General features: G+C 58.2%; 3 protein-coding genes across 4 annotated transcripts; all 3 read right to left on the bottom strand.

Annotated features, from left to right (window-relative positions):
• Window positions 1-376: 376 nt before the first annotated feature.
• On the bottom strand, window positions 377-3,083 carry SCN2B (sodium voltage-gated channel beta subunit 2). Its single transcript, XM_063139062.1, has 4 exons — window positions 3,008-3,083; window positions 1,733-1,899; window positions 1,125-1,335; window positions 377-778 (listed from the first exon to the last, which is right to left on the bottom strand). The coding sequence occupies exons 1-4, from the start codon at window positions 3,069-3,071 to the stop codon at window positions 579-581; spliced, it is 642 nt and encodes a 213-aa protein (XP_062995132.1). The 5' UTR covers window positions 3,072-3,083; the 3' UTR covers window positions 377-578.
• A 6,552-nt stretch (window positions 3,084-9,635) lies between these two features.
• On the bottom strand, window positions 9,636-15,130 carry MPZL3 (myelin protein zero like 3). 2 transcript variants are annotated; one of them, XM_063138863.1, is made up of 6 exons: window positions 14,944-15,130; window positions 14,199-14,362; window positions 13,669-13,879; window positions 12,946-13,111; window positions 12,282-12,336; window positions 9,636-10,775 (listed from the first exon to the last, which is right to left on the bottom strand). In XM_063138863.1, exons 1-6 carry the CDS (start codon window positions 15,014-15,016, stop codon window positions 10,749-10,751), a joined length of 696 nt encoding a protein of 231 aa, XP_062994933.1. In that variant the 5' UTR covers window positions 15,017-15,130; the 3' UTR covers window positions 9,636-10,748. The 2 variants fall into 2 exon arrangements, with proteins under 2 accessions (XP_062994933.1, XP_062994932.1); XM_063138862.1 differs by having other exon boundaries at window positions 14,199-14,365; window positions 14,944-15,119.
• Window positions 15,131-16,136: 1,006 nt separating this feature from the next.
• On the bottom strand, window positions 16,137-21,336 carry MPZL2 (myelin protein zero like 2). The gene is made up of 7 exons (XM_063139032.1): window positions 21,290-21,336; window positions 21,036-21,208; window positions 20,348-20,514; window positions 19,107-19,317; window positions 18,859-19,003; window positions 18,163-18,243; window positions 16,137-17,539 (listed from the first exon to the last, which is right to left on the bottom strand). Exons 1-6 carry the CDS (start codon window positions 21,334-21,336, stop codon window positions 18,171-18,173), a joined length of 816 nt encoding a protein of 271 aa, XP_062995102.1. The 3' UTR covers window positions 16,137-17,539; window positions 18,163-18,170.
• Between the last annotated feature and the right edge of the window lie 45 nt (window positions 21,337-21,381).

The raw sequence follows: 21,381 nt of genomic DNA, 5'->3' as shown, positions 1-21,381 counted from the left end.
AAGCCCCTGGCCTCCTCCTCTTCCAAGCATGAATGCTCCCCTCCCCCTCATGCAGATGCTCACCCTCTCAGCACCCCACCCAGCCCATGGCATCAGGACTGCCCCTTCTCAAGAGACCTCCCCCATGAGCAATCCTTTGGGCGGGGCTTCCTGCATGGATGCCCCTGTGCCTGGGCTCCTGGGGCAAGGAGCAAGCCTTGAAACCATCCTGGAAAAGGCTTGGAAGGGGGCATAGTAGAGAGCAGGGGCAGCGGGGAGCCTTCCTGTTAGAGGCCCTGCACCCAGAATGGGCTCCCCACCCCAGCTCCAGCTGCAACAGGAAGTGCAGCCTTTCTGCAGCTCCCCCCCCCCCAAGAAGCAACCCCACATTGGCCCAAGAGACAAGCACTCCATGAGGCCAGGCTCTCGGTTCTGCTGCAGCCCTGCCCAGCTAGGCAGCACTATGTCAGGGGGATATGTGGGGCCAGGGTGGGGCATAGAGGGGACCTCAAGATCTCTGACCCTGTGGGTGGCATCCTTGCTTCAGAGGCAGTGCATGGGTGGGGGGCAGGCGGGGGCTGGCCTGTGGAGGGCGCCCGCTACTTGGTGCCTTCCTCAGGGTTGCCTTCACCATCCGTCTTGGCCTCATCCTCCGTCTTCTGGTCATCCGTGTTCAGCCGCTGCTGCTTCTTCCGCCGCACGCACTTGACCGCGACCAGCACCAGGATCACCACGGCCAGGAAGCCACCCACTGTGGCTCCCACGATCACTGCCACGGTGGAATCGCGCTCGGGGGGCTCTGTGGAGACACCGCCCGGAGGGTCAGCCACATCGGGAGTGGGGGGATGGGAGGATGGCAGCCAGCCGACTCTCCCAGCAGCTGGGCTCCCCTCCCCATGTGAGGCAGGCCTGGCCCCAAAAGACTCACGGGGTGGGGGAGAGGCGTCTGGAAACCAAGGGAAAGGGGGGAGGCCTGTGGTTTGCCAGAGGAGGGGGCTTCAGGGGGGCGGGTTAGAGGAGGCCTTCCTTGGGGCCCGGCACCTGGGCAGGACAGGAAAGGTGGTGGGCGGGTGGGACTGAGATCTGGCCTGGAGCATGGTAGGGAGGGGCTTCCAGGTGCCTCCCCCACCTGCATATGCACTGACCTTCCGTGATGACCCTGAGGCTGATCCTGCCATGTCCCTTGTGACGGTCGGGCGGGTTCATCACGTAGCAGTGGTAGGTCCCTTCGTCGTCCAGCTGCACGTCATGCAGGGTAAAGGAGACGTCATTCTTGGTGGGGTTCCCGGTGAACTCCACGCGATCCCCAAAGCGATTCAGCTCCATGGGAACCGCCTTCAGTTTGAACTGCAAGATCTGGGGAGGGGGAGATGGAGAGGGTGCTTCTGAGCACTGCCAGAGTGCATTTCCATGGATGGGGCGCCCAGAGGGCCTCAGAGCCAGAGCCGCCCCATCCAAACCTGATCATGGCGATCCCTCATGCCAGTCTAGATTTGCTGGGCCTCGGCTCTCAGGGTTCGTCTTGGTGGGCCCTGCGTGCTGCTGCCCCCTGCGATCTGGGACATGTTACATGGGCTTCCGAATGAGAGGCGTCAACTTCTGGGCAGGCTTTGGTGCCAGCAACAGCCCCTCCCCCTGCGCCTGGCCTACGAACAGGCCGAGAGGAGCCGGTCCACACGTGAATGCACCGCGCCTGGGGCTTGGTTAGGGTTAGGGTAAGAGGTAGCCTCAGCTCCCTGCGCCAGACACTCACTGGCTCTTCTGTGCAGTTGTCACATCTCTGGTAGGTCCAGTTGAGGGAGAACTGCTTCTTTTCCACCTGGTAGCAGGAGTTGAAAGTGCAGCTGAGGCGGATGGAGGAGCCGTTCAGGGCGTAGATGGTGGCCGGAGCCGTCACCTCCATGGCCGGGCTGCCTGGCACTGCCAAGAGAAGACAGCGGCCTCATCATGGGCCTCCTCCTCTTCCACACATGACAAGCAGCTCATCCCGCCCCACCCGCAGCCCCACCAGGTCACCCCCGCAGCCACCCAACCCAGGACCACACCCTGCCGCTTGCTGAGTCCGGCAAGCACCTTTGCGACCAGTAGCGTTGGTCGCAAAGGTGCAAATCACAACGCCTTGGAACGGGGGAGTTCCCCCCACTCCCAAGCTCTGTGCTGCGGTGGGTGCTTTTTAGCATCTGTGGGAACGCTCTGGAGATGGGGGTGAGCGGCAAGGTGGCCATGTTGGCTGACAGCACCAGCAGCGAGGTGGCCACGTTGGCTGCCTCAGCAGTACCAGCAGCTCTCCCAGTGGGAGCGTCTCCTCCAGGGCGAGCGGCAGCAGCAGCAGCACCAAGCCGAGCGCGTCTCCGCTGGGCTGTGCCTTGGCTATCGGCGTGCCTCCACTGTCCAGGTGCCTGGCCACTGCTCCTGTGCTCCGGGGGGGGTCCCCCCCGCCCGGTGTGGGCCACAGCCCTTTTCAGGCCAGGCAGTGGGAGGCAGGATGTGCCCTTACCTGCCCCGTCCTACTCTTCTACCGTAGGCCCAGTGGTAGAAGGCCCCCCTGGGCAGGGGGCCTTCGCTTCCTCCACTACCACCACCGGCCCCTAGGGAACGCCTCGCCAGGGCCGCCTCTGCCACCTGCAGGGGTGGGGATGCCGCCTCCGCGCTCGCCCAGCTCTAGCAGGGACAGGCAAGCGGCGCTTTCCTCGGCAGGGCCCGTTCTCCGGGCCCACCAGAAATGCCCCCCCCGCCGCGCTCAGGGGAGCGCGAGGCGGGGGCTTCTCCGCGGACTCGATGCCGGCAACGGCGCGGGGGGAGGGGGCACACGACCATGCCAGGAGAAGGCGCTCCCCAAGCGGAACGGCCCCCGCCCCAACCTTTCCCTGCGCCGCGCGCGGTGTTGATTCCCAGCGGCGCCAAGGAGGGGCTGGGGCTGCTGCCCCCCCCCCGCGAATGTACGCTCCCCCTCGGGGCAGTGGGGGGGGCTCGCTCTCCTGCCGCGCTCGCGGGCCAGACCCTCCAACCCTCGGCCAGCGCGACTCACCCAGCGCCAGGAGCAGCGCCAAGAGCGGCGGCGGCAGCGGGAGCCGGGGGTCTTCTCGGCGCATCCTGGCCGGGCGGGCGGGGCTGCGCTGCTGGAGGCCGCCGGGCGGGCGGGGACGGCGGGGAGGGGTCAGATGCGGCGGCGCGGCGGCTGCGGGGGGGTCCTGGCCGAGGCGCACATGATATTGGGGCCGCCGCTTTATTTCTAAGGCGCCAAGATGGCCGGCTGGAGGCTCCGCTGCCGCTACCCAAAAACGGGGGGCATAAAAATTCTCTGGTTGGTGAATCTCCGGAAAGGAAGTGGGAGGGCAGGAAGCCGAGCGGCTCCCGGCTGCTGGTTGCGCAGATCAGCCGCAGCCGGACCCCCACCCCACGCCACGCCAGGCTCGCGTGGGCTGCCTAGTCGCAGGAAGGGGCGGCGGCAGGGGCAAGCTCCCACTTCCCCCCCTCCGCTTGGGATTCGCTGTCCTTCAGTCCAAATTGCACGCCATGGGCCGCGCCTGGAGCTGCCCGCCTCCCGGACGGGGCCCCAGCCTGGCCCCCCAACTTGAAGAGCAGTGAGGCTGCGTGTACCCTAAGAACATGAGTGCCCTCAGGCTGAGTCAGACCAAGGGTCCATCTAGTCCAACACTGTTCACACAGCGGCCAACCAATCCTGTTCCCAGGGCAGCTTGTAATGTTCCAATGCAATGCTAACAGCAAAACAGAAGAACAGCACCTGTGGACACTTCACAGGAGCCAGCTGGCCACCCTGGGGTGCCCCAGAGGGAGCAAAATGCCCCCTAACCCCAGATAAATGCCCATTGGCGAGAGAGCACACGCTGCAACTCCCCTCCCTTCCTAGAATCATAGAATAGTAGAGTTGGAAGGGGCCTATAAGGCCATCGAGTCCAACCCCCTGCTCAATGCAGGAATCCACCCTAAAGCATCCCTGACAGATGGTTGTCCAGCTGTCTCTTGAATGCCCCTAGTATGGGAGAACCTACGACCTCCCTAGGTCATTGGTTCCACTGGCATACTGCTCTAACAGTCAGGAAGTTTTTCCTGATGTCCAGACGGAATCTGGCTTCCTGTAACTTGAGCCCATTAGTACATGTGCTTGAGTACATCTTGCTATGTACTGTTTTACTCTGTACAGCACCATGCACATTGATGGTGCTATATAAATAAATAAATAATAATAATAATTAGTCCATTTCCTGCACTCTGGGAGGATCAAGAAGAGATCCTGGCCCTCCTCTGTGTGACAACCTTTCAAGTATTTGAAGAGTGCTATCATGTCTCCCCTCAATCTTCTGTTATCCAGGCTAAACATGACCGGTTGTTTCAGTCTCTCCTCATAGGGCTTTGTTTCCAGACCCCTGATCATCCTCAATGCCCTCCTCTGAACATGCTCCAGCTTGTCTGCATCCTTCTTGAAGTGTGGAGCCCAGAACTGGACGCAATACTCAAGATGAGGCCTAACCAGGACCAAATAGAGGGGAACCAGTGCCTCGCGCAATTTGGAAGTTATACTTCTATTAATGCAGCCCAAAATAGCATTTGCTTTTTTTGCAGCGACATCACGCTGTTGGTTCATATTCAGCTTGTATTCACCATCTTATAACTGTTCATTTGGTTTCTTTTTCCTAGATGTAGAACTTGGGGGTTATCCCATTTAATTCTGTTGTTTTCAGCCCAGCACTCCAGCCTATCAAGATCACTTTGAAGTTTGTTTTAGCTATCCCACCCAATTTTGTGTCATCAGCAAATTTGATAAGTGTCCAAATCATTAATAAAGATGTTGAAGAGCACTGGGCCCAGGACTGAGCCCTGCGGCACCCCACTCGTTACCTCCCCACAGTTTGAGAAGAGTCCGATTTTGTAGCCAACTGTGAATCCATCTAATAGTTGTTCCATCTAGCCCACTTTTAGCTAGTTTGTTAATCAGAATATCATGGGGCACTTTTCCTAGGTGTAGAATTTGGCATTTGTCGCTATTAAATTTCATTCTGTTGTTTTGCCCTTTTTGAAGATAGGGACAATATTAGCCCTCCTCCAGTCATCCGGCACCTCACCCACCTTCCATGATTTCACAAAGATAATAGACAGCAGTTCTGAGAGTTCTTCTGCTAGCTCCTGCATTACTCTAGGATGCAGTTCATTGGGCCCTGGAGATTTGAACTCATTCAAAGAAATTAGGTGTTCTTTGACCATTTGTTTATCAATCTCAAACTGCAATCCTGCCCCCTCAGCTTGTGCTTCACTCTTTCCAGGGGGGGTGTCATAGACCCTCCTCACCCTGGGACACCGTCCTTCCACCTCAGCAATCCACAGCCCTTTCAGGCACTTGTCCAGGGCAGCCCAAACCCAAGGGCCACTGCAGCCATTCCTCGATCGTCCAGAAAGTTAAGAAGAGGAGCACCGACAGAGGTGGCAAGGAAACAGAGCTCCATCCAATGGCAACCCTTCACCCCACTACTGCTGCTGCCACCACCACCTCCCCCACTGGGGAGCAGCTGGCCAGGGCCTCTGCCGGGTGTCCCACAGCTCCCTCCTGAGCTACCGGCCCTGCCGGTGCTTCCTCTTGGGAATGGAGCTGTCGGCACCAGCCAGCCACCTGGGAGCCAGCCACAGGGAGGGGTAGCAGAACTCCCGAAGTCACCCTGGCCCAGGCCCTGCGCATGTGGGGAGCCAGCACACTTGAGCCAGGTGGCATGGGGAAAGAGCTGGCAGGGCCATCTTCTGCTTCGGAATCTAGATGCATGCCCTGGCCTCTGCTGGAAAACCAGGTAGGGTGGCAACGTGAAACAAGAGATTGCAGCGCAATGTGATGGGGTCTGCTCTACCCCCCTCTTCCCAGCCTGCTCAGGTGGCTGCAGCTGTCAACCATCTGTGCAGCAGAGAGCTGGAGGCCTGGCTGCTGCAAAGCCTTCTGGGAGAGGTCAGGGCCCCCAAAGTGTGGGGCAGTAGCCAGGAAAGGCAGCGGGTATTGGGCAGGTTGCCTTTCTTAGTACATATGGTAGGCTGGCCCATCCACATCCCGCCCCCCCACCCCGCCCAGAGCCAGCCCCGCCCTGCCTCACTGCTGCTGTCCATCGTGCTGCAGCAGGCAGCAGCCACACATTAGCCAGCCCCACTGGGCTCTGCCCCACCTGCCCACTGGATGCTTCCTTCAGTAGAACAGGCTGGTGGGCCATCCCCATGTAGGGACAGGGAGCTGCCTTCCACTCCCTGTAGCCCAGGATTAGCATCTCCACTAGCAGCCCTGGCTCCCCCTCCAGGGTGCCAGGCTGGGCGTTTCCCTAGCCCTCCCTGGAGATGCCGTAGGGCAGAGCTGGGGACTGAGGGACCTGGCACCTACTCCAAGCAAAGCAGTGGCTCTGCCACTCAGCTAGGACCATGCATGCAAAGGCACCACTTGCACACACACACACACACGCACACACACACATGCAAGAGCCCTGTAGGTGTGGCTCTATCAAACAGTATACGTCAGGGAATATAAATGTAATGGGGGCTTCACATATCCAGCAGAAAGAGAGGGCTTCTGGTTCTGGGTACCACACATAGGGGAGGAGGAGGGAAGAGCGAACGAGACCGGAGCAAGGGCTGTGACTACCTTGCCCTGCTGGGCCCCCGGCCCTCCTCACCAACCCCCAGGAGGCTCCCAGGGGCAAGGAGCTAGCAGCAGTGAGGCACAGCTCTCCCTGCCCACAGGCAGAAGGCATCCCCTGCCCACAAGGGCTATCTGGATGGGAAGTTCAGCTGCAGCAGCAGCAGCCCACGTCACTCTCCTCCTGGATGGCGGAGCACCCCATCAACATGCCAAGGCCATCTCCCTGTGTGGGACAACATGCAGGGCCCACTTCTGCAGAGCCAGAGGAGCCCTGCCCTGCTGAGCCAGTCCCTTCTGCACCACTAAGCTGCCTGTCTCTCCTAAGAGGCTCTCTTTGCATCATTCTTCACTGCAGAGAATGTAGGGCAGGTGCTTGTGCCCGAACTGCTGCTAGTTTCAGGGAGGGAGTCTGAAGAACCAAAGCAAAGAGTGGTGAAAAGAGGTGAAGTTCTAGACCATGTCGACTAATTGAAAATAAACAAATCGGAGGGTCCAGACGGTCTCCACCTGAAAATTTGTCATCGGCCATGTGAGATGGCTGAACTTCTAACAAAGGTATGTCACATGTCCCTAAGGTCAGCCTCTGCCCGGATGGCCGATGAGACCCACATTCTTAAAGGGGGACCCAAGAAATCACAGGCCAGTTGCTTAACATCTCTTCTGGGTAAATTAGTGGAATGCATGGCTAAAGATAAAATGAGTAAGCAAACAGAAGGACACACTCTTTTTTCTCCCCTCACTCCATCCCGCTCTGGCAGCCAAATTATTCCCCCCTCCAATCTCTTTATCTGTCTGGTATGATTTAAGGTTAATGTCAAATCCAAATCAATGGATAAAGTTATGCCCATTTACACATGTGTTGATAGGTGGTGACGGACCAAGGGTTCTCTGGAAAGGCAAGTTCTCTGTTTGGGATTGTTAGGGAAATCCCTGGCTTGCTGCATTCTGGAGTGAAGTAATACACTTCACACACACACACACAGAGTAAAACCATTAAGTGCAGCATATAAAACAGTGGAGGCTGGCAGCTCCGATGTCAGGTTCATGAGGAAAGGAATTGAAAACAAAACTGCCAATAAGGACTTTATGTAAATCGATGATGTGACCACACTCGGAGCGACATGTTCAGTTCTGGTTGCAGCATCTCAAAAAGGGCTTTGCAGAGCTGGAAAAGGAGCAGATAAGAGCAACCAAAATAACCAAGGGACTGGAGGGTCTCCCCTAGGAGAAAAAGTGACATCTGAGGGGTTTCAGCTTAGGGGAAAAAGGCAGGTAAGGGGGACGTGGTAGAGGTGAATGAAATTGTGGCTGGCATGGAGGAAGTCCCCTTTCTCTCCCTCCCTCTCTCACCATGGGGTTCATCTCATGAAGCTGAATGGTGGGAGATGCAGGACAAATAAAAGCGCACACACACACACACACACACACACACACACAGGGCAGAGTCAAATTGGGGAATTTGCTATCACAAGGTATAGCAACCAACAACTTGGATGGCTTTAAAGTGGGATTGGAAGGGATCCATGGCTGCTAGCCAAAATGGCTATTATCTTGCCTCCACTATCAGAGGCATCAAGCCTCTAAGCTGCTGGGGAACATGGGAGGGAGGGAGGGAGGGGCTGTTGTGCACTTGCCTTGCTTGTGGGCTTTCCACTGGGGCATCTGGTTGCCCACTTTGGGAACAGAATGCTCGACTCAGTGGACCCTTGACGTGATGCAGCCGCAGGGCTCTGCTGACGTTCTTACGGTTATAAACCACAGGAGAACACAATGCAGCACAAAAGAATTCCAGCAGCAAAGAAGAACCAACTCAGCGCTTTTGTACTGAAGCAGCCCTGAAAGTGCAGGTGAAGCCACAGGGCTCCTTCAGGAAGGTGAAAGAGATGAGCTCAATTCCACTTCGCCAGGGATTAGAAACCATCAGCTACAGCCAGTCATTGCACAGCAATGCTCAAGTTACTCACACGCCCCAAGCCTTCGCATCATAGATGTGGAAAAGCACAGAATGTTTGCGCAAGGAGAGCAGGCAAGAGCCCCGCAGAGAGAGGGGGCTGCCCCACAACCCTTGGACCCCCTGGGCTCTGGCAGGACATGGCCAGCTTTACCACACCACAAGGAAGCCATTCCACCATGCAGGAGAGCACCCCACCCACCTAACCCACCCCACCCAAAGCTCAGCCCTCTGGCAGTGGCTCAGCCCACCTTGTTCCACTCTTCTTGGCTGCTGAGAGCACAAAGTCATCCCCCCCCATATGCACACACTCTCCACAGGCCACCCCACCCCCACTGCAACGTGCAAGGAGTAATGACTGCTCCGGTTGAAAGTTGCCCTGTCTCCCGGCAGCCACTCCTTTGCCCTCAGCTCTGCAATGTCTCAGCATGCTCCAACACGCAGCCTCCCCTCGCAGAGTTCAGGACCAGAGCCGTTTGTGAGCATGAGGCTGGAGGCAGGAAACAGGTAGTGCACAGCACACAGGTGTGCTGCCAGGGCCCAGCCAAAAGCTGAGCCAGGGCGACAGCCACAGCCGTCAGAGCTCTCCCAGAACAGGAATTGCAAGAGGCCCAGAGGAAGCCTGGGAACAGGTGGCCATGTGTGGAGTCCACATAGGTCACTGAGGCAATCCCACCCGCCTTTCCAGACTGTGGGCTGCAGCAAGGCCCGGGAGACAAAACACCTCTTGTAGCCATGCCAGCTAAGAGGAGCCTCCATGTTCAGGAGCAGCACACCTGTACATGGCTGGTACTGGAGACAAGCAGGGCAGGAACATGTTGAGAGCTGCTGGGTGGCTGCTGTCAGAAGCAGAACACTGCCCTAACATGGATCTTGGTCTGACCTTGCAAAGCAATCTCCAGGACTTTTGGAGTGGGGGAGGGGGTGGTCCATTCAAACACTGATACGTTCTTAGCAAGAAGGAAAGAGACACAACAAGCCAATTCTGTACTCCCCAAAACCCAGGGAAAGGGGCGGGGCTGAAACATGCCTTTCTCAAGTCCATGGCGGCCCTGTCAACAAAAGGAAGAGTAGACTGAGCTGGTTCAAGATGTTTATTGACTCCAAGAGAGAGGAAACCTCTTTTCCAGCTCCTCTCTGAGGAAGACCCACCATGGAATGGAACGATAGAGAATAAGAGAGAATCGAGACCCCCAGCAGCCACTCAGAGAGGAGGGGCCAGCTGGCAAGGAGGGAGAGGGGGCTCAGACCAGGAGAGGCCCAGCACTTCAGCCTCTCAGCCCAGCAGCTGCAGGTTCACACACGTGTCCGCGTTCAGGCCACCATTCTCCTGATTGCGTACAGCGGAGTCACACCAACCAGGAGTTGCAAGAACAGGCATGTGGCACAAGGCCCGTAGCCACACTTGCCTTTGTTGGGGGCCCCAGTTTCCCGCAGCTGACCTTCTGCCCCCACCCCCGCAAAACAGCAAGCACAGCAGCCGCAGGGGGAGGCCCTGCAGTGGCCCTTCTGCCATCCGGAAAAAAAGTACAGTGAGTCCCTGTGGCACCCTGAGCCAGGAAATGCCTGCAGCCACCTCTCAAGGTCATTGGAGCTGCCACGCATGGACTGTTTCAAGGCTAGCCCAAATCCCGCATACACGTGCCCATGGCAACGGACCGTCGTTTCCCAGCTGCAACAGACACAAGCAGCCTGTCGCAAAGCTGGCAAGCATTTCAAGGCATTTTGCTCCTGCTGCTGCAGCAGCTAGCGTGGGCCCAGGAGCCAAGACGCTGGCTTTCTTAGGTAGCTGGGAGGTTTGTACAAAGTCACAGACAAGGACTGGCTAGTAACTGTGTCATCCCAGCACACGATGCCTGCTACAATACGGCTGAGTCCTATGTAGCACATGGAGATGCGACAACTCAGGAGTAGATGATACGCAGAGACCTGGTGAGCTCCCCAAGAGTTTAGCCGTCTCCCCCGTCCCCGCTGCATCAGCCCCGCTCTCAGTCCAGACACACAGGGCAAGAGATGAACCAACAAATAAGAAACCGAAAATTGTGTGTCTTCCCAAGTTGAAATAAAACTGGCCCTATGGCATCAGCGTCCTCCTGACACTCTCAAGGCGAAGTCCTATTCACCATGGAATCACTGGGGCAGATCCTGGCGGCCTTCCAACAGACAGTCCAACGGGTGGCCTTTGCCTTCCAGTCAGTAAGGACCCTCCTCATCGGTGTCCTGGGCAGGTAGCAAGAAGAGGAGATCAAACGAGGGTCCACAAACATTTCACACTGCACAGTCTTGGCAAACTGAGATGGCAGCTATTCTGCCAAGAAGCCCCCCTCCCCCCACCCCCGGCCCAGACCTAGCAACATCCGCAGGGAAGCCCCTGCATCATCTCTGAATAGCCCAGCAAGAGAGCAGTGGTGCTCCCCACACCAGCCCAGGGTGCCATAGAGGCTCCTTGCAAAGCCTGCCTGTGGGAACTGGGCCCTTCTGTGGGGAGTGGCATTGCACAATGCTGGACTACGAGGTGAGCGCACACACCCTGCAAAGCCGCTTCCTGGTGCAGCTGCCAAGATCCTTCAACGCAACACTATTCTGTATCCTTGCTGTCAACTTCCCTGAAACTTTGCTGGTTTCAACACCCAGTGAGGGAAAACCAAAGTGCTTTGCAATCCAGACCTAAACTAGCTGTAGTTTCCTTGTGTTTAGCATCTTTTATCACTTACCGCACAGTTGACACCTCTAGGTGCAAGCCAGCCCCCCCACCCCACCCCACCCACACATCCCATGCAGGCAGCAAGAGGGACGAACTCTCTGTAGGTCTATTGCAAATGGGCTCAGCCTTTCTGATGCTGATGATGCCCTGATATCTCTATTGGGTCATGGCTAAAGGGGAGTTTGGCCACAGGCCCAGGGTGCTTTGAGTCTTTCTCCTGCCAAGCCAGGGGTCAAGGTGAACCAAACAGACCACGAAGCTCGTTTAAATCTCCCCTGCGTTCCCCCAAGAAATTCACATTGGGCAGCTTTCCCCCCTGAATTCACAAGAACGGGTTCCTTCCTGTGCCAACTACATCTGGCAGCAGCAGGCAGTATTTCCCTGACTTCTCACCTCCCTTCTCTAGTTCCCACCCATGAAGACAAGTGTTATTGCCTTCACTGGCATGTGAGAGGCTGACATCAGGCAGCCCTGGCAGAGAGGAGGTGAGAACTCCAGAAAGACGGTGGCCCTTAGGGTGCTCGGCTGTCTTCACCCTGATACCCACAGAGGCCCAGGCCTGTGGAACCCTAACATGATGGTTGTTTATTGCATCGTGCTTGTTTCTCACTCTGATCCCTGTCCTCTTAAGCTTAGTAAAATATCTCTAAATTGGACCCTGGTGTTGGCTGTCTGCCTCATATGTCCATAGGGAGTAATCCCCCTCCCTTCTCCCCCACACCCACCCACATGCCTGATCTCTTGTCTTTACATTGTCTACTTTTCGAGTTAGAAAGGAAAATGGGGAAATGAACTGAAGCTCTCTCAGCAGCAGTGGGCCAACTGACTATGACACCCTCCCAAATGCAATGACCTCTAGGCTGTGGGAATCCCCTGCATGCCACAAGCCAGGGGGAATAAAGGCTGGGGGGGGGGGGGCTAGCAGTGCCAAAGAAAGAAGACGGCACAGCAGTCAAGCTCCCTTGAAAGGCTGGTGTGTATCTGTAAAAAGCAACTGGTGTTCCAATGGCAGATTTCCTTACCAGGCACTGCACACACCATCTTGTCAGCCGCTCCCCACAGCCAGCCTGCTCCGGTCTAGAGGAAGAGCACAGAGGAGAGGAGAGATCAGCCCTTCCCAACTCCAAAGCTGCCAGGGCCCAGGATCTCATGGGCAGCCAAGGGGCCCCGGGTCCCAGTCAGCTTGCGCCGAGCCAAGCCCCTCTCAAAGCAGCCCCTGGCAACCCCAGCTCCCCTGTTAGCCCTACAAGTGGCTCCTTACTGCTGAGGCCTGAGAGCTGCTCCTTCATGAGACTGGCCAGGCCGGACTGGAGGGCCCAAGCTGGTGGGCAGCAGTGGCAGACCATCTCTACATGCCCTTCTGTCCGTCCATCTTCTGGTATTATGCAGGAGCCACCAGAGGGCAGGACACATACTGGGGGCACCAGGTAGGGCAAAGTGGGGGCAACCCCCAATATGCAGACCACCACTTGATTCTGTACATATACCAGACACCCCCCTCACCCAGCTCTGAACCCCCCCACTATCCAGTGCTGCCCTATCTGCTCTGCCCCCCCCCTTGCCTTGCAGCCCACATGGTGGCTGGAGGAGTGAACGGGGGTGTGGTGACACTCCTGCCCATTTAGTGGCCTAGAGAACATGGCTGGGGCCAGGGCCTGACCCTGAATGAACATGAGATGCCCTCACTCATCAGAGACTTCAATGGAAGACTTCTTGCAGCTGACGTTTTTCTTGCGCTTCAGCAGCCCGAACTTTTTGCCCATCCGAATCAGCAGAAGAGTCACCACGACAGCCGAGGGCAGGAAGACCAGGATGGAAAGCAGCCCGGCTGATGTCAGCTGCAGAGAGGCACCTGTGGGAAGAGGCGGGAACCAGGCCATGCACCCACAGAAGCAGCAAACTGGGCCTCTGAGGGCAATGGCAGTCCCCCTTGGGCAACCCCAAGGATGTTTCCACCCCATGCGAGAAAAGCAAGGCGAAGCCTCCCACCCAGCAAAGATCGACAGGGCATAGGTGGTTCCCAGGGAACTCACAGGACAAAACAGGATGCAAGTGACCCTGAGGCTCTGCAACTCCCAGGGAGGGAAAAGGGGAGACACCAGAAGGGCTGTCTCTAGCCGTGGCAAAAAATGTGGCATCTACTTGGGGGCCCTCATCTGCGCAGCCTCCCTCCCCCCCTCCCCCCACTGTCCTATCTCTTGTCAGCACATCCATGCCTCTAGGACCAGGGCAGGGAAGCAGCTCTAAGGCCCATCCCAAAGATTCCAGGGAGCAACTAGATGGTGCCCAGCACGCCAGCCAGGAGGTGGGGACTTCAGAAACATCCCCGGGGGGTGGGGTAACTTGCTGGGCAGATAGGGTTGGCTCTGCAGGGCGGGCAGCTGCCTCTGGGGGCAGCCATTGACCCACCTCTCTGAGTGACAGTGAGCAGGGTCTGAGGGATGTTGTGCTGCACATCTGGCGGATTCTTCACAGTGCAGCTGAAGGTGCCGTTGTCATTCAGCGTCAGGTTGGCGATCGCAATGGAGGCATCCCGCTTGGCCACATCGCCAGCCCAGGAGACTCGGCCGCGGAAGGTGCCCCTGTTTGTTGGGTAGGCGTCGGATTGGTAGTGGAAGATCTAGAGGGGGCAGAGAGGGGGAGCGCTGCACCTCAGGGTGGCCAAGAGCCAGAAGCACAAGGTTCCCTTGGTGCCCGGAGCTGATCCCCAGCACGGCTCCGGAGCTCATCCCGGCTGGAGACCCTGCCTTTGCTGCTGGGAGGAAGCACTTCTCCGGGCCACCAGAAATGCTTTGAGCAGCCCCCACCCACCCGAGAGAACAGCAAGGCAGAAGCCCTGCAGCCCCCAGCCCGTGAGAGCTGAAGCATCAGCACTAAAGGAGTGCACAGGAGAGGAGGCCCGCCCGGGTGCCAGAGGACAGGCAGCGAGAGTCACTCACCGGCTGCAAACTGCCCCCTGAAAGGGGCCGGAACGTCCAGTCGATGGTCAGCTTCTCTGTGACTGGAGAGGAGGACTGGAACCAGCACCTGAGGGTCACTGGCTCCCCCACAAAGGCCTGGACTTCCGGGTCAGCCTGGATCTCCAGAGAGCGGACTCTGCCAACTGCTGCAAGCAGAAGCACCCGTGACGGGTCAGCGGCTTGGGCTCAGGGGGCAGTTCCCACAGGGGGCAGCACTGCCTTCGCCCTCATCCCCAAGCCCCGTTTTACAGGATGCCGCGTTTAGCCCAAAGGCTTCGCCTGGCAGCGGGGAGGGCGCCAGCCGGGCCTCGGGCCCTGCAAAGGGCTGGCAAGCAGCCCCTGCCAGGGAAGGGAGCGGGGCCTCACTGCAGCTGCCCGGCTGGCCGGCTGGCTGGCTGGGGAAAGGATCCCAGGCAGGACGCCGCACCTCCTGGGGCGCCCGCAGCTCTGAGAGCAGTAGCAGAAAGCCCAGGTCCTTCTCTCGAGGCCCGCTGAGGCGCCCACGCGTGGAGGGGCCGCTCCCGCGGGGAAGCCGAAGCTGTCCCTCCGCGACGGCGCCCGCCTGGCTTTCGCCGAGGGGCGGCGCTCTGGTCCCCCTCCGCGTCTGGCCCGCCGGCCCAGGCCCTCGCTCAGCGCCGGCCCCGGCTCAAACCACCCGCGCGCCCCCACGCCCCCCCCCCCACTCCCCGCAGAGGGAGGGGAAAGCCAGGCCCAGCTGCCTCACCGAGCAGGAGCAGCGGCAGGAGGGCCGCCCCGCCAGGCTTCTGCCGCTTCCGCCGCCCCAGCAGCGGCCCCATTTTCGCCTCGCCGGACGTACCTGTCTGCCAGGTGAAGCCGGAAGGGGCGGGGTCACCTCCCAATGGACGCCCAGCGAGGCGGGCTGCCTGCCTGGCCGAACTCTGCGCGTGCTCAGAGGCTTTCGCGTGGTGGCAGTTGAAGGAGGCGGCGGGACGCAATCCTTTCAGCGCCCCTCTTCTACCGCGGGCCGGCCCTCCTGGCCTCGGAAAGGAGGCGCTCAGCTGCGGGTGGCGGACCCGGCAGGAGGACGGGACGGGACGCGGCCGGGCCGTGCGGGAACGGCGGGCAGCTGCGTTCATTCGCCCTCCCGCCGCCTCCGGGGGGACTTCTGACTCGGGAAGAAGGCCGCTCCGGCCCTGCCCAGGTCATAGGAGGCCAGCGGCCCTCCCCACATCGGTCATGGCCGTCCAGCCTGGGCCAATCCAGCCACCAGCGCGAAAGAAGGGCCGGGAAGATCTGCGGAGCCGAGACGTCCAGCACACGGAACAGCGGGCGGCGGGCGCCCAGGGCCCGTGTCGCCACGGGACGAAGCCTGTGGAAAACGGGCCCGTTCGTCTTGCCGGTCTTTCGACGTCAGGCCAGAAGGGGGAAAGGCCATTTCACAGAGGATGCGCACTAGAGAAATTTAGTTTTCTAAATATTTCTGTTGGTGCCTCCTCTCCCCCCCCCTCCGCTTTCATGCACCAGGAGCATCTAGAAGGGGGGCTCCCTGCAGAGCCTGCCCCCCTCTCCTTGTCTCAGGGAAGGGAGGGGCCTCAGTGCTTTGTGGGGGTGGTTGGCGGGAGGGGGGGCAGGATTCCAGAGCTTCCCCATCGCTGCTTAACAATAACTAGGCAGGCTGGACTTCCCTGGGCTCACCCACAGTTCCAGCCCTCACCCCCCCCCCAACTTCCTGCGGTTTGGGCTCACAGCCCACTTCCTAAGGGGCCTCCAGTCCCTCCCTTTCCCCACCCGCCATTCCTCGATTCCGGATCTTGGGTGGGGGCTGCAGCAGGAGTTGCACCCTTCACCCCCGTGGTGCTTTTCATGAAGCCAGTTCAAAGTCCGTTTGTTTTTAACCCTGAAGTTTTCTAGTTTTACTAGCTTGTGCTGGAATAAATTTGTTAGTCTTTAGGACCATTTTTATTACAAAACTCAAGTTTATTTGCATACAAATGTTAACAAGACTCTTAAAAATAAATTACAGTATAATAGTAAGTTTGAGACTCTACAGATGTGATGTCACGTGTGACCCATGGGGTTTTGGGTCAATGAAAGGCAGTGAAAGCAGCTTTTGAGTGCTAATACAAAAATAAAGAGGTGCTTCCAGTGGGGGTGCTGCCCTGCCAGCTGCTCTGGGTGCTCCGGGCCCAGTGCTCTGAGCAAGCTCGGCTAGCAAGGCCCTCCCGCACCATTGTACTGATCCTGTTGGAGGAGGGGGGTTGGAAATGGGGAACTAGGCAGACAAATGAGGGGCAGCTGGTAAAAGGCCCAGAAATGCTGCAAGCCAGGAACCTTCCTCTCCCCGCCCCGCCCCCCAAGTTCCTTCCAGTTGTCAAAATACTGAGTGCTCCTGCAGATACTGGAGCTGCTCCACATACTGGTCATAAATCCCCCATTTGGAGCACTAAGGACTTTGATGCTGAGCAACACAGAAGGCTTCCAGAAAATTCAGCTCTGTGTGTGTGTGGAGGGGGAAGTTCTTACATAATTGTTTGGGCAGAAGGGTTGAGTTCCTCTGAAACTGGGGAAGGCACCGCTGTATTTGTGCTGGTGGAAGAGCAACTTCGTCATGGCTGCAAAGGAGGCCACGTGTTGGAAGGCCCTGTAGCCTCACCTACCCCTTTGAAAAGGAAGACTGGCCGGAGGGCCCGGAGAGGAGGGAGTGGCCCTTGCAGCTCCAGGACTCTGTCTCTGGCAACAACAGGCCCTGCTTCCAGGAAGAGCCTGTCCAGCTCAGCCTCCCTTTCTTGGCAGCATTTGCAGGATTGCCCCCCTGTTTACTTTGCATGGCATTTGCTGGAGGCGTCTCTTATCCAGTGTTCTAGAAGTGCTGTGGTTATTTTAAGGGCCAGAAGCAACAATAAAGGAGCCCCTCTGCAATCCCCACCCCCATGTCATATAATCATAGAATAGCAGAGTTGGAAGGGGCCTACAAGGCCATCTAGTCCAACCCCCTGCTCAATGCAGGAATCCACCCTAAAGCATTCCTGACAGATGCTTGTCCAGCTGCCTCTTGAATGCCTCCAGTGTGGGAGAGCCCACAACCTCCCTAGGTAACTGATTCCACCGTCGCACTGCTTACATGTGTCCATGTAAGAACCTGGCCAGGTTTCTTGCTTCCTTTTGCACGCCAGGGGCTCCGTTTCTCCAGCGGCCTTCCCACCCCTGCCCCCCAGGGCTACAGCCAAAAGGGCCTTGGAAGGTCAATGGTGGCCCGTCGAAGCCTCGTGTCACCTGCCGTCTCGGATCCAGAACTCTGAAGAACCAGCCTTGAGCTCCCATGGCATCGATGGCACTGGGGGTGGGTGGGCGCAGTGGACCTGGGAGGAGAAAAGACATGCAGGCAGGGCGGTCATCCCTCGGGCCCTTGCTAAGCTGGAAAGCAATGCATGGACTGGTGATTGCCCAGAATGCGGCAGCAAGAGCAGCGCTGCTCAGAGGAGCCACCAGGCTGCAGCAACAGAGTGTCTGGGAGGAGGGAGAGCCATAGTCTGAATACCTCTGAGATGGACGGACCTCCTGAGGCCTTTAGGCTGGGGGCGGGGATGTGGGGAATCAGCCTTATTTATTACATTTACAGCCCACCTTTTTTCCTTCAACGAACCCAAGGCGGTGTACATAATCCTCTTCTCCATTTTATCCTCACAACAACCACCCTGTGAGGTAGGTTGGGCTGAGAGTCTGTGACCAGCCCAAAGACATTCAGTGGGTTTCCATGGCCAAGTGGGGACTAGAACCCAGATCTCTCGACTTCCAGTCCAACACCTTAGCCACTACACCACACTGGAGCTTCCTTCCCTACTCCTTCCACTCAGGTAGCCAGGCAACATCTGAGCTGGCTCCCTGCACAGCACCCACACTGGATTCCCCACCACCACCACCACATCCCTTGGTGACAGAAAAGCCCTCTGCAGAAAGCAGGTAGGAAACCCAGGACACCTACCGGGCCCCTCAGGCCTCCTCTCCTGGCGGGGGCATCTCCTCCTCCTCCTCCTGGACCTCCTTCAGCATCTTCTTCTCGGGGCTGAGATTAAAGGCAACAAAAGCAGCAGTCAGAGCACCAGTGAAGCAGCCCTGGGGCGCAACATGGGAGAGTCCATCCTGGGCTTGGAAGGGACTATGGGGCAGCAGGAAGGCTCCCCCCCCCCCATCCTAGCAGACAGCGGAGCCCTGGGCCGCCGCTAGGTGGGTTTTGGCTCCGGCACCTGTCCTTGCTCCTCCCTTCCTGGGTCTAGCCGAAGCCACAGCCCTGGTGTACTCAGCGCAGCACTGTGGGAGTCGTGATTCTGAGTTAGTCCCATGGCAGATGTGCCACAGAGCGGCAGATGCGCTACTCTCCTGGGAGCCAGCGCTGTCCCTGAGCTGACACTCTCGACCTCCTGTGCTTGGCTTTAACCTCCTCCCTGTCACAACCCTGCCCTTTGGCACCCACCCAAGCGCCACAGGATGCAGGCATTCCTGGTTCCTCACTGCAGCTTTCACAAATGCTGCCGCCCCCCCAAAACCACGTCCTCTTCATCTCTTCTGAAGTGCTTCCTGCATCCACTGGCCCTGTTCCCAGGGTGCTCCGAGGTGGCTCCTCCAGAGCCGGGCAGGTTTCCTCTTGCCAGCTTTGGTAACGCCCGCTGCAGACACTTACAGCTCCGTCTCCACCATCTCCGTTTTCTTGTCTTCCCGTATCCTCCGCCGATGGCGGCAGACCACGACCACGACCACGACCAGGATCATCAGGAGACAGGCGGTGCCGATGGCCAGAGCCAAGATATGGATCTCCGAGAAGGACACTGTGCAGAAATGGAAGGCATGAGGGGTGCAGAAAGCCCCTGCCCCCCCAGAGCCCTCTCAGTTCAGCAGACTCCCCGCCGTCCCCCTCCTCAGCTCACAAACCTTTCAGCACAACGCTCAGCTGGATCTCGCCAGCGGCACCATCCACATCTGGTGGGTTCTTCACGTGGCACTGGAAGGTCCCGTTGTCACTGGGGCGCACGTTCCCAATCACGATGGAGGCGTCACTCCGGTGGGCATCACCATCCCACATGACCCGGTCCGCGAAGCGGCCTGTGCTTGGCGGGTAGGCCTGCTCGTTGTAGTAGAACACCTGGGAGGGGCAGAGAGAAGCCAGACTCAGGTTCCCGCTACTGGTGGTCATACACGGCACTCGTTTCCTGCTCCGTCCGTCATTTCTCTGTTCGTGCGCCCCCACCCCACTCCCCACAGGAGATTTTGAGACTGAATATCTCTGGAGGCCACAGGACGTGGTTCTGTGAGGGAAGGAAATGGCTGGGGGCAGGTGGGATTCGCCACCTGTCGAGGCCAGCCCTGCCATGCAAGAAGGGCAGAACGATCTGCTTCAGGCAGTGCACAGGGGCTGCGGAAGAAGGCAGGAACTGGTGTTTACATGCCAGCTGCCCTGGCTGGGGCGAGAGGGGCACCATTTGAGCCATGCATGGGGGCCACAGAAACTCCTGGGCCAGCCCTGCCATCAGAGATGGATTGTCCTTGATGAAGCCGATCCCAAGGGGAAGGGGCAGTTGTAAGGCCTCAGCGGGAGGGGCCGCAGCTCAGTGGCAGAAGAGCCCGCGCTTTGCACGCAGAAGGCCCCAGGTCTGATCCCAGGCAGGACTGGGAAATCTCCTGCCTGAAACCCCAGGGAGCTGCTGCCAGTCAGTGTCGACAATATTGGGCTAGATGGACCAGGCTGGGTCTGACTTGGCGCAAGGCATCTTTCTCACATCCTCAGGAGGTTGTCAGCGCATGGATGTCAGCTCTTCAGACTGCAGAGCCGTGATCAGAGAGGGGACTGCAATGCAAGCTATTTCCACGATGTCTTCAGAGTTTTGGATGCCTCCCTTCCGGGAGGGAGCTGGCCAGGCCAGGCCAGGCTCAGCTGCTTACAAGCCCCTGCTCGTCCGGTGTGATAGGGCTCTGAGGACTCATGGCACAGAACAAGGGGTCACCCACTCCCCCTTGCTTCCCAGGGGGTGGGGGGCAGGCTGCTTGTTCAGGCATGGCTGTGAGTGGATCGTGGGTGTGGAGAGGTTAAGCGGGGCCCAAGTGCAAAGCCACCAGGCCTCTGCCCTTGGGGAGAGGCTGTGCCACAGGGCACCGAAAGGCAGAGCAGGATTCACCGTCTCCATCGTGCCCTTTGTCTGAGACTGGAAGTTCCAGGACACTGTCAGCTTCCGCCCGATGGGGGAATGGCTGCGGAAGGTGCATTTCAAGCGCACGTCCGTCCCATTCAGAGCTTCCAGGGATCCGGGGGTGAAAATTTCCACAGCCACCACAGGCCAGAGCACTGGAAGAAAACAAGCAGAATAAAGAAAACATTGCAGGCAGCAAGGAAGAAGCCCCAGTGGCAACGGACTAGCTTGGCAATGCTGACCTCCGGAACTAGAGAGGAGGCTCTGCCCTCAGGGCTGCTCCTCATGGCCTGGCCCAGGCTGCACAACCATCCCAGAAGCTGGCTGGAGGACATTCTGGCTTCCGCTCCTGAAGGGACCCTCGAGGAAACGGGCCCCTGGGTCATACTGAAGCACAGGAGCTTTGGCCTCCTCCTTGCTGGGTGGCAGGCAGGTGGGAAACGAAGCGAGGCTGCTCCTCCAGACAGGGCAGGCAGCCCAGGAGGCAGGCACCTCCAGAGTCAAATATGCCCCTGCCGGTTATTATTATTATTATTATTATTATTATTATTATTATTATTCATTGCATTTTTATACCGCCCAGCAGCCGAAGCGCCACAAAAACTAAAACCATTCAAAGTATAAAACAAACAGTATAAAAACATGATATAAAATACATATTAAAATTCTAAAAGACCGTCAAGTTGACAAATTTCCTCTAGCAGGCCATTCCACAGTCTGGGAGCAGCAGAAGAGGAGGTCCTCTGGGTAACAGTTGTCAATCGAGTTTTGGTTGACTGAAGTAGATTCTTCCCAGAGGACCTGAGTGTGCCGGGCAGATTGTACGGAGACGGCGATCCCGCAGGTAGCCTGGACCCAAACCACGTAGGGCTTTAAAGGTGATAACCAACACATTGTACTTCGCCCGGAAGTTGTCTCTCCTCCCCAGACCCAGAGAGACCCAGGTCCTTTGGGAGGCCCCCGCCTCGCGAAAGCATCTGGAGGAGACACACGGGGGCTAAGGCAGAATTCGGGGGAGGGGG

The sequence above is a fragment of the Elgaria multicarinata genome, chromosome 12, assembly GCF_023053635.1.
Source record: "Elgaria multicarinata webbii isolate HBS135686 ecotype San Diego chromosome 12, rElgMul1.1.pri, whole genome shotgun sequence".
Lineage (NCBI taxonomy): Eukaryota > Metazoa > Chordata > Lepidosauria > Squamata > Anguidae > Elgaria > Elgaria multicarinata.
Note: the sequence above shows the minus strand (reverse complement) of the source record. Positions and strands in the feature narration are given on the sequence as shown.

Coding starts and splice junctions, on each gene's coding strand:
- MPZL3 (XM_063138862.1), bottom strand. CDS start 15,016: ATGGGGCCGCTGCTGGGGCGGCGGAAGCGGCAGAAGCCTGGCGGGGCG. Junction 14,366..14,943: donor CCTGCCGCTGCTCCTGCTCG/GTGAGGCAGCTG, acceptor TTCTGCTTGCAG/CAGTTGGCAGAGTCCGCTCT. Junction 10,776..12,281: donor GATGGTGTGTGCAGTGCCTG/GTAAGGAAATCT, acceptor CTACCTGCCCAG/GACACCGATGAGGAGGGTCC.
- MPZL2 (XM_063139032.1), bottom strand. CDS start 21,336: ATGCTTTCGCGAGGCGGGGGCCTCCCAAAGGACCTGGGTCTCTCTGG. Junction 21,209..21,289: donor AAGGACCTGGGTCTCTCTGG/GTCTGGGGAGGA, acceptor GTTTGGGTCCAG/GCTACCTGCGGGATCGCCGT. Junction 18,244..18,858: donor GAGATGGTGGAGACGGAGCT/GTAAGTGTCTGC, acceptor CTTTAATCTCAG/CCCCGAGAAGAAGATGCTGA.
- SCN2B (XM_063139062.1), bottom strand. CDS start 3,071: ATGCGCCGAGAAGACCCCCGGCTCCCGCTGCCGCCGCCGCTCTTGGCG. Junction 1,336..1,732: donor ACAACTGCACAGAAGAGCCA/GTGAGTGTCTGG, acceptor CCCCCTCCCCAG/ATCTTGCAGTTCAAACTGAA. Junction 779..1,124: donor CCTCAGGGTCATCACGGAAG/GTCAGTGCATAT, acceptor GTGTCTCCACAG/AGCCCCCCGAGCGCGATTCC.